Here is an 11,396-nt window from a genome sequence, read left to right on the forward strand (position 1 = left end):
TTTCTCCTCTCTTAAACGCTAGCATCGTAGCTAACTCCATTAGCCATGTGTTTCTTTTCAACATTAACATATAATCCTTGCTTTTATGTTTTAAAAGCCACTAAGAAGGCCTCTACATTCTCAACCAATTAGTTGACTACTCTGAACGCAGATTGCAAATAATATGATCCTCTGGGTCTGCTTACGAATACTTTGACACTCATCGTGTGGCCAGTGCCAAAATCACAGTCGTCACTTTTTCTGGTAGGTGAGCTAGCCACTGAAACCGAACTTTATACTTTTTCTATAAGTCATGTATTTTATTAGGTAAGAATTTTTATTTTGTTAACCAGCTTTAGCTAAGTCAAAGTGTGAAGAGAATTCTAGGTTAGCTAGCTATCACCCTTATGCTAACCTAGCTACACAGCTAACCCCGCAAACACCGGAAAAGAGAGGTATCACTTGATAAAGCAAACATAAATTGTAATAAAACACTGTTTTCACTAGCTCTTCTCTATGTTATCTAAAATTACCTTCTCGTTACTCATTTTATAAATGTTCTTTTCTTTTTTTTCGCGATTAAATCTGTTACATGTTGAATGAAGTGTATTTTGTTGTTCACCCGGTCACTTCTTCATAAATAGGGGCTGAATTTTTTGTAGAGTTTTTGTTTTCTAATATCAAACCTGTCATATTGTGTAGTTTCAGGTGAGTTTTTGCTGATTTAGCTTTACTTTAATTCAGAAACTTGTAGTTCTTGTTTAATCAAAGCTTCCTTTGTGAAAGTTTGACTGTGAAACGTCCGTGACATTGCACCCGGGCGAATTTTGTAAAAGCAGGACCATATAGCGTAAATTCCTTACTTATAGATTTTTTTTTTCAATATAACACTGAAATTGATTTTAACTATTATCTTGTTTTTAAAAGCAAGTTTTGCCAATTTAAGTGTAGATTTCTTCTTTTATATGGGCTATGAACCTGTTAAAATGCTCACATTCCGTATATCCTGCGCACATATTAAAAATCCGGCAAATGCGTTTTGCGCAATGAACAGGCCAGCGCACTCTGCTCGCTGGTTCAATTTTTTTTCGAAAAGTATGTACAAAGAAATATTTCAGCGAGACTCATTCTGGATGAAAACATGACCAAGGCTAAAGAAGATTAAAACTCTAGATATATCTATTTTTTCGAGTCTGTAAATTACATACATGCCAGAAAAATAGCCGGTTTGTTTGTCGCCGCCATCAGCTCGACCTTCGTTTAAGTCACTAAAGTCGAAAACTAACAGCTGTTCCGTAGTACCTTTAACTGGGTTTCGTCAATCTGGTGATCTGTTGTTTATATTCTCTGCTTGTGCTAACGTACGTAAATAGTATATACCTATAAACCATTGAAATGATGCTTGAGTAGTTTACATACAGTAATAGTGAAATAGTATAACTTTAACAATTACAAATTTAACTTCTGTTGTTTTATAAGCTATTCTATTATTTTACAATATAATACAATATTTCACCAAATAAATTACGAATATTTGGCCATAATGTCCAATGCAAGAATACATAAAATGAACAGAAGTTTTTGCTGCTCATTTATTTCTAATATAACATACAGTTATAATGAGAAAAAATGTTGTATTTATTATAGTGTATTAATAATTGTTTATCTTATGAAGTCTATTTTATGTTTCTATACGAGTTTTTTTTTCTTGCATCGAAAGATTTTCATAACCATATTTTGGTAGATTTATAAGATTGGATTGTTTGCTCAAACCAACAGGGGTTCTTGTTGAGCTTGTTCGAAGGTCATTGTATCATCAATTTTACATGTCACAATTTGCATCGTTGAATTTCCAGGATTTCAGAACTCAATTTCAAAGATATCGTTTTTGTGCTTTTAGAATAATTTAAAATCTATAATTTTGTTTTTTAATTTATTTGATTGTATTGTTTATGTAATTTTTCAAAGTTGGCTTGCGATATAAATTTTAAAATTTCAGGGTTATAAAATTTGTCCCTTTTTTTTAAGTTCCACTTAAGATTTCATGACTTTTCAGGTGATTGCAACCCCTGGCTTGATAATTGCGGAAATCTTTAGACCGAAACCATTTGACACATCCAGCATCTAGATTAAGGTAGCTAAAAACATCTTTGTGATCAAGTACAGAATACATGGACATAATTCAAGCTATCAAATAAATTATTTATAGACGATCTTCATAATAATTTTTATTAATTTCATTAATTAATCATAAATAATCTTTATTTATACATAAAAACAAATTTAATTGCGTCCAAAAAAAAAACTGTAGAAGCAATGGGTAAGACAGGAGAAGTAATTTAAGTTTTAAAATGATCGATCGATGAAAAAACACCAGGAATCTCTTTTATTAACACAATATCACGTCTAAAGACGCTTAAAGTGGGTGGGTCTATAATTCCTAAGGAAATAAACTTAATAATAAGATGACTGAATTGCAAGTTGTTTGTTTACACGCTAACAAACCACGTGATAAAATAACGCAATGTAATTGGCTAAAATATCCGTCCCATGAAATGTCTGAACGTCCTTTCTCTTTACAATAAAAACAAATACGAAAGAAAAAATTGTTCCAGATAAGAAAATTAACCAGGAAAAGCGCGAAGCAGTCATATATTTTATCATGTTGATTTTTTAATGTGGTTTGTCAAACACAGCAAGTAGAACTGTAGTGAAGAGAGAGGGGAGTGAAAAAAGGCTGTGTCAGCAATTTAAGCTTATATTGTTGTCAAAAATTTTAAGAACATTAATAGTTAATTTTGTACCTTTTTTTCACTAAAAAAGTTTGCTTACGTCAGATTTTTATTCTGTTTATATCAAGGAAAAGCAAGAAGAGTTGTGAGGTTTAGTTTGGAAGGGTTAGTGTTTGCATAAGTAAGCAAGAACTATTGTCAGAACAAGAAAGAGACGTTAGATTTCTATAGTATTGTCATTCGTCTCTAACTAAGTAAATGCGTTTCTTTATAAATAAATGTACTACTTTTCGGATTCCGGCTAAATATTTCTTCCTCTTTTAGGATTTATTTTTAAAAAATATGAACAATCTATGTTAGCCATATATTTTTTCTGTTTTGGTAATTTATCAAGTTACTAAAATATATTTCACGTCTTTTTTACGTACTCCTTTATTTCAGTCATTTTCCTTATATTTCAACAAATGCCATTCTTAGGCAGCAATTTAGAACTTAAGAATGAGAAAATTGTTCCTCTCTATTTTCTCTTGTTTTCTTGCTTATTCTCGTTTTTCTTTTGCTTTTTGTTTTTTTGTTTTTTTCGTTTATTCTCGTTTCTTGTTTTTTCCGATTCTTTATTGTTTTCCTTAAATCTATCCCAATTTATGGTTGTTTTTTTTACATTACTTAGTTAATTCCCCTTCCTTTGTCTCTTTTCAGAAGTTTTTGCAACTACTTTGATTTTTAAGGTAGCTAAGGTGCTATGTCTAACAAGACTGATGAGAGTAGTCTTGTGCGAGGTTCTAGGTTTATAAAACACTGCCATGTTTGTGTTGCAGCAACTGGAAAATAATTTAAGGTTGATAGGTGCTATTATGCGTCAGATTTTAGATGTTTCTGAAGAAGCTGAACAGTGGCAAGAATGTCACATGTTAAACCAGGTGTGTCAAGTATTGATGATTTTTTCTTTAGCTAGAGTTGCTAAACGTGACATTTTTTTAACATTCTGAAACAGTTAACAATTGACATTATGGTACTGTTAGGCAGGTACAGGTGCTTAATCGTAAAAATTAATGAGCAGACAGCCAGTAGACGTCATCGAGATGCTCAAAAACATGTAACTACACTTTAAATGGAAAATAATGTGAAGACTGTCAATAAACGACCTCGAGATGCTCGAAGGCGTGCTGTTGTTTGTAGACGTGAAAAATAACGCAGCATCACAATGTTACACTTCAAAAAGTATTGAGTAGCGCTGTTTTGTTAGTTTTATGTGGTACTAATGTACGCCCTTCATCTTTGTAGGTAGTGGTAATTGTTTTTGTAGAGTAAATTAATTGCTTCTTAATAGTATACAAAACAACTCACAAGTAATATCCTTTTTAATTTATTTAATCGATCTGTATAATATTGACGTAGTTGGTCTTAGGAGAAATTAGAAAAATTAGAAAGAAATATATCATGAATATTAAATTAACCCTGTTCGCCTTGTTCTGGATAAAAAGCATGCTCTTCTGTCAATGCGAGGATGGCATTTATCATATGGTTTATCAAGAGCTAAAGCCTTTTATATTTACTAATGACAAAAACGAAACTGATGGTATGCTTGCAAAAGTGTTCACCGGGATTAAGCACTACTGTTTTTTAAATAATGAGGTCCAACGAAATATAACCGAATTTGTTCAATACCGACACCGAAGTAATAGTCAAGAGGAATTGATGGAAATACTTACAAACAAAAGTATGTCATATGGCACAGGCAAATTGTCCAATATTTCAAAGAATAAAGCAATGTGGGGACCTTTAACAACTTTTAAAATGAATAACACTGCTCTTGAAAGTCGAGGATTGTATCGATACACTTTCCACAGATCAACAGCAATAGCAGTGATTGTTACGCGGGAAAAAATATCATTGTACAACAAGTTTATCAGAGGTTTTTTAAGTTGTAAACATATAGTTACTTTGGCTGCGCTACTGATTGTGATTTTTGGTATTCTAATTTGGATACTGGAAAGAAAGGTTAACGACAACTTCAACGAATCTTTTTTAAAAGGAGCAATGACTGGCATATGGTGGAGCTTTATAACACTTACAACAGTTGGTTATGGAGATGTAGTACCCAAGTCCCCACTAGGAAGAATATTGGCTTGTGTTGTAATGCACACTGGAATGGTAATTATATGCGTTATAACAGGCACAGTAACAGCTGTGGTAAGTGGCACAAGTGATCTAGGGATATATGAAAGACGTGTTGCAGTAATGAAAGATTCCTACGAAGAAAGAATTGCTAAAGGGGATTACAAAGCAGAAACTATCAGTGTGGGAAGCTATGAAGAAGTGGTACAAAAAGTTCGCAATGGAGAAGTTTTTGCAGGTCTTATGAACGAAGATGTTGCATTTGCATATCAAGACAACATCATTGCGGATGATGCATCAGCCCCACTTAGATTTGTATACACAGTTCCAGCGATTATTGACGTATCTTTAATGGTATCTGATCTTACAGAATTTGCGTTACGTTACTGGGGATGTTTTAATGCTCTGAATGAAGAAATTGCCCATAGCTCTGTCAGAGAATTTCAAACCAAACTTAAGATTGAGACTTTATATAACATTCCTATCAAGGATTTACTAAAAAAAAGATTTTTTCTGGTTTTACTTGGACTTGCATTTGGTCTCATACTAATGGGAATATTGCTAGAAATGTTCAGAAAAGTAAGATCAAGTGCTAAAATTACCAATTATGGAGAAGAGGTTAGTGTCGCTAGAACCACACCAAGTAAATCGTAAAATAAGAAAAAAGTAAACGCAAAATGTAATCAACGAAACTAATTTTATTTTGAAATCCTGCATAATTAGTAGCATAATCAAAGTACTTTTTTTGGTGTGACAAATGTACACTCTTTTATTTTTTTTAAAATGTAATATATAGAAGTATGCTCAAAACTTGAAGTTTAATCGATCAAAAATGTGTAAACAACGTAGCGTGTTTTATTTAATGTATGTATTTCAGTTTGGTATTGTTCATCAGTTAAAATAATTTAAGAAAGATTCACACTTTTCATATGAGCATATTATTATTAGCGTATTACATAAGAGTAGCCAGGGGACACGACAAGTAGGCAAAACAATTTGAAAGAGTTATTGCGCACCAAATTGTTTACATTTTCTACTTTATGGAAAAATGGAATAGAAATGTGTTGTTAATTGAGGGCACTAGAACATGTCATGGTATCTATGTAGCAAACCTTGACATTATGTTTGCGAATGTTTATTGTGATAGTTTCCTTTTCTGAGAAAACATGATCTTGTGAACGTTTTTGAAAAACAATAGTTCATTTTCGATTGTTAAGTTTGTGATAAATGGTAATAATTTGTTAAAAGAGGTTGTTTATTCTGACAGAAAAGTCAGGAATTTTGAAAATAAAGGCAAATTGTCATGAAAATTTAGTCTTTTTATGAAAATCCAGCAACTTTAGGTATGTTATTATTGGCTTATAAACCGTTTAGCCGGGCGCTACAGGAAAATAGCGACTGAGGTTGTGACGTTATGGACCGAACGCAGTGAGGTTCATATGGAAACAACCGAGGTTGTCGCTTTATAATGGATCCAGGAAATCGAAGTCCCGAAAATTCCTAAAATCTTCTTTTGGGATTGTTTCTTTGATTTTTTTTGCTAGCCAAACACTACGCCAACACCAACAATGTTAGTCGAATTTTTTTAACTCGCCAACAAGCTAGATTTCGACGCTATGAAAATACAGTGCGTGTAGTTTTTTTCAGATTGTGTAATTTTGTAATAATAATTTTTGTAAAAAATGAAGGTATTGATATGAGGGTTTGGATCAGTATCAGTTTTGATGTGGAGGCAGTGGCGGAAGGTGGGTGTTTACCATTATAATGATGATGTGGGGGCTCAAAATGTAGGTGGGGGTCAATTTCTCGATGCGGAGGTTCGTTTCCCAGTACACACTATGGTACAGTTACACCTCTGCTAAATCAGTTTTGTTTTCGTTTGTTTGTGTGTTTTTTTTGTTTGTCTGCTTTCTACTTGTTTAGGTGGAGTTAGGCATGGTTATCACTGTCTTATCTGAAGGTGAACTACGCATCTGCTAACGATTCGTACAATGGATGAGTCAGGTGTGGCACTGGATCTATTGATTCTGTTTTTAAGATGTTTGTTAGCTTCATCTGAAAATGTAAAGAACCTGACCCTTTTAGAAATATCAACTTATCAATTTTCTTTTTCAATTTTCTTTTTCAATTTTCTTAATATTTCTCAATTTGTTCTCGCCTACTTTTTTAAGAAATCCCCCGTTAACATGTCTAAAATGTCTAATATGAAAACTACTTTTAATTCTAATAGGTTGCTCTAAAAGCAGTCTATAACAAGAAGTAAAAAAAATCATTGTTTGATTTTTGCATAATCTATCAAGATGGCTACTTATTACATTATCGGGAAAAAAAATAGAAGAAAAGTGCCAGAAGAAAAAGTTACAAAATTTTTAGAAATAATTTTTGCGACCAGACGTTTTGGCAACTTTCGCATTAATTAATGTTTGCAAATTTACAATCTGGAAAGTTTTAACTCTTTAATTTTTAATAATCGCGCAACAAAACTGCTATAATTGTCGGACTGACTGATTGTTTTTTGCTTTGATGCAAATAACCTGTGTTTTATTTTAGTTAAAAAGCTGCGGCAAAGTTATTTTTGGAAAATACATTACACTCGAAACTTCAGCTCGCTGCAAAATAATCCAATTACTTCACGCTAGCAGGTGAACAAGGATACAAAGAGACAGATTGAAATATGTACGAGGTCAAATTTTTGTGGCTTTATATATGGGTTAACTAACTAGTCTTTTATAATAAAGATTTACCCAAAATACAAAAATACAAAGTTTCTGTGATGTTTGAAATCGGAATCTATTAAGATCGTTTGTGCGATAAAAAATTGTTACAGTTATAAACCCAGTGCAAAGTTTATTATTTACGTAAAAAAAGTCATGAAAGAGAGTTTAGAATTTGTAAAAACAAAATGGAAAAATTTAACACGTGTGAAAAAATATAGCGAAACCACCATTCTAAAGACCTATTTATCTTTATTCGTAGAAATATTCCTCAACGGGTGAATTAGCGAAAAAAAATAATTAAAACTAGTGGAAATGACTTATTTGCTTAAAATTTATCGTCGCGAAATTTTTGGAGAATGATGATTCTTTTCGTTTTGTCTTATTTTTTACATTTTCTTTGAATTGATAACCAGGCTGGTTACATTACAAATGAAAATTAAATTTGTTGCAACAAGCACAACGCTAAATAACAGCAATCGTTATGTTATATAAACGAATCATTATTGGTTTATAATCAGTCAACCCTCCCTATTCCAGCTACTGAACAATATACCCATACAGCTCCACACCTATCCCCCCTGATTTAAGATATCAAAAAAATTACTAACTTAAGCAATGAACACAAAACAAACTTCAACAATCCTTATAAACATCCTAGTAGCCTACAATAAAAAAGTGGACTTTTTTTAAAAAGTCTACTTGTTCAACCAGATCAACTTTTGTGTGACGGGTTAAAATATGTTGTGCAGTTTTGGTTAATACTTTTATAATAATTCCGTGCTGTTTTCATTATAAAATGTTGTGACTTTTCTTCTCACTTTACCATTTACTGTAAACGTATTTTATTACGTCATGGAACCAACCTGAAATTGAAAAAAAAATCGTCATCCAAGTTGTGATGTTGACTTCAACTGATTTAAGATACTTTCTCTTGTTCAAAGATGTAGGAAAGATTTTCAATAATAGACACTCAACTTACCGTATTTCTGGCAAGAATTGTTCGCAGCTTCAAATTTCATTTTGCACGCAACTAATTCAATGTACACACCATTTAACATTGTGCAACGAGTGTACAGATAGTCGTATAATGCCCATAACTGAGAACCAATCAAAACATTTTTGTTACAGTTGATGATATCACGTAATTGTTTCTTAATCTAAAACGTAGATTTGAATGTAAATCAGTTGTTGTTCATATGCTTGTAAAACGATAAAGGAGATGTCACAAAGTTTTGTGCATTTCTTAATGAGGCAAAAAGCGTCGAAAGATCAATACAGGCCACAAAATCGCCACTTGTCTCAGCAGATGTTGTAAAAGGTTGTGGCTTTTGACTTTGGTGAACATGAGGGCTTATTGTGATGTTGTGACTATGTGCCTTTTTCGCAACATTAATCCCGCATTATTTTCCAAACTTTTTGATTCGTGAAAACTAATCCGCCCGGAATATTTCACAATACCCATTTGCAAAAAGTATGCCAAAATTTTTTTGCGTGGTTTTCAATTTTATAGCACAACAACTCACCACATACGCGTATATAGTTAAAACGCAAAGAAGCTGGTGTCAAGATGTCAACCATTTATGTACAAAATATAGGCACCTCATTCAAACGATTAATCATTGCTTTAACTTGGGTGACGTGTGAATTAACCATTGTCACACTCGCTTGTAATCGCTGGAGATTACAGGCTAAAACGAAAAAAAAGTTACCGTGATAAAATTAAGGAAAATATAGAAATAAATATTTCTTTGCACATTAAAGCCAAAATATCATCAAATTCTCAACATTTCTACTTACCATCACAGATTTGATGTTGAATTTCTTTTGTCCAGTAGGTCAATGTATTAATGGCAGCATGAATTCTGGCGTCGTCTATGTTAAAGTATCCAAGAGCAGGAGCAGTTGTTGGAAATTGCAAAGTCAAACTGCAGTTACATCTTTTTCGAACAGGACATGAAACTAAAATCAAATTGAGACTTAAATTAAAACCAAGAAATACGTTTGTAATAGTTAATTGTTTTGATATCTATTGATCATTTGTAACAATAAATAAGTATATAATTCCTGGTTTACTTTTTAGTTTTGCCAAAGCAAGTAGTTGTAGCATATTATGCTTTAAAGTGTCACATAGCGATTGCTGGGCAACTTTAATTTCGTAGGGCACTTGAGATGTTTAGATGCGCCTGATTTTATTTTTCGAGCTTTCGTGTCAGCGGTTATAAAGATAAATAATGCAGATTGTGATTTTCCGAAATTCAAACATCTGTATTGTTTGTTTTTGTTACAATTTGGCGCCTTTTACATGAGAAGTTCAGTGATTCTTCCACGGACATACAATTACTACTGTATTATTAAAGTTAGCGAAGCCATTGCAGTGCACTTTTAAGTTTGAGGCCGAATAACTTGAAAACTGTCGTCATTTTTTGAGTGAGTAACTAGGAACCACATAGCATCAAAATGGGACCAATTTCTTAAAGCTGGCTCAGGCCACCCGTTTTAAAACAGAGAAATGATGACGTCATCAAAAAGGATTTAAACCTCAATAAAACTGCAGGACTCGAAGCCTATTAAATTCCTTTACAAAACAATTTCGATAGCAGTATTAAACGGAAACTGACCGGTTTTGATGTTGTACTGTGAAATACAAAGCCCGAGCTTGCGAAGTTTGCTCCCTTGACCAAGGGCATTGTTTTTACAGCACAACATCAAAGCTGCTCAGTATCCGTTATCTCAATTACCTAACTGATCTTATGTGAAAATAAATATTCCTTTATGAACAAAAAAAAACAAAGCTATACTTTAATTGCTATTCTCAAGCCACCAAGAAAAATACATGTTCGATTATAATACTTTTAGAGTACTTTTCAAGATCATTCGATTTTATAATTTTGTAAGTTCACAAAACAAATTCAAATCATTGTTTATATAAACTGAAACAAAAGGATGGTTTTAGATGAGCCACTTTTAAATTTTTTGTGTGCTATGAAAATATGTTTTTTATTTGTTTGCGTTTTTGTGTTACCATTTCAATAATGGCTTGCCAAACCGGTTAGTATGGCTCTATACAAATCAAGGGATTTTTTCATACTAAACAGTTTTTGTATGAGTCAGATAATAACATATCACAATGCATTATATTCTTTTTCAACGAAATTTAACAGTAGTTGCTTAACAAAAAAAAGTAGTGTATTACCCAGACAAGTCACTCCAACATTGCAGTTACCCGTTTCCGTTAATGAAGCACCATTACAATTTCCTCCAAACGTGACGCCCATACAAGTACGCGTTCTCTGTTGGGTTGGAGCAATCAGGCCTGATTGACAAGTAGCAGAGCATGGGCCATACTCAGACCATTGTGTCAGACTTCCTAAATAAAATTATAAGAATGATATTAGCAACTACTAAACCTTTTATGCTTTTTCGATAAACATAAAAGCAAAGCATATAATAAAAAGGTGATAAATAAGAAAGACTTATACCTGGACATGTAACTGCAATATTGCAATTTCGCGTGTCTACGGAGCTTCCAGCACATGTTCCATCGAACCTTCCACCATTACATGTTCTTCTTCTCAATTGGGTAGGGGCTTCAATAACATTTGATTGACAAGTTTCACTACATGCATCAAACGCACCCCAGTTTGACCATGAACCTAAATTAAATATAAACCTCAAATTAAGAACAAGACATCTTGATCAATTATAAAATGGAACGGGGAAAAAGGGGGAGGAGCGGGGATGCAGGATGGTGTCCGCGAGACATATATCCCGAACTACTTATGATTCATTTGTCAAGTTGAAAGAGTTGCAGAATGCTTGATACAAACTAAATAGGTAAAAAAATTGTTTA

The 11,396-nt window shown here is 32.9% G+C and overlaps 2 protein-coding genes across 2 annotated transcripts; one reads left to right on the top strand and one right to left on the bottom strand.

The window, feature by feature from the left end:
* Positions 1–1,632: 1,632 nt before the first annotated feature.
* Positions 1,633–7,742, top strand: LOC130623495 (uncharacterized). Its single transcript, XM_057438985.1, has 2 exons — positions 1,633–6,833; positions 7,380–7,742. The coding sequence occupies exon 1, from the start codon at positions 4,152–4,154 to the stop codon at positions 5,481–5,483; it is 1,332 nt and encodes a 443-aa protein (XP_057294968.1). The 5' UTR covers positions 1,633–4,151; the 3' UTR covers positions 5,484–6,833; positions 7,380–7,742.
* LOC130623507 (uncharacterized) lies at positions 7,497–11,381 on the bottom strand. Its single transcript, XM_057438996.1, has 6 exons — positions 11,026–11,381; positions 10,740–10,913; positions 9,344–9,505; positions 9,146–9,234; positions 8,526–8,703; positions 7,497–8,409 (listed from the first exon to the last, which is right to left on the bottom strand). The coding sequence occupies exons 2-6, from the start codon at positions 10,819–10,821 to the stop codon at positions 8,366–8,368; spliced, it is 555 nt and encodes a 184-aa protein (XP_057294979.1). The 5' UTR covers positions 10,822–10,913; positions 11,026–11,381; the 3' UTR covers positions 7,497–8,365.
* Between the last annotated feature and the right edge of the window lie 15 nt (positions 11,382–11,396).

Source organism: Hydractinia symbiolongicarpus, chromosome 13, assembly GCF_029227915.1.
Source record: "Hydractinia symbiolongicarpus strain clone_291-10 chromosome 13, HSymV2.1, whole genome shotgun sequence".
Lineage (NCBI taxonomy): Eukaryota > Metazoa > Cnidaria > Hydrozoa > Anthoathecata > Hydractiniidae > Hydractinia > Hydractinia symbiolongicarpus.

Excerpts from the sequence above, each read along its gene's own strand:
- LOC130623495 (XM_057438985.1), top strand. The coding sequence starts at position 4,152 with ATGAATATTAAATTAACCCTGTTCGCCTTGTTCTGGATAAAAAGCATG.
- LOC130623507 (XM_057438996.1), bottom strand. The coding sequence starts at position 10,821 with ATGGGCGTCACGTTTGGAGGAAATTGTAATGGTGCTTCATTAACGGAA. Across the intron at positions 9,235-9,343 it reads TCAACATCAAATCTGTGATG|CCTGTAATCTCCAGCGATTA; the intron begins GTAAGTAGAAAT and ends TTTTCGTTTTAG. Across the intron at positions 8,410-8,525 it reads CAATTCTTGCCAGAAATACG|GTTGGTTCCATGACGTAATA; the intron begins GTAAGTTGAGTG and ends TTTCAATTTCAG.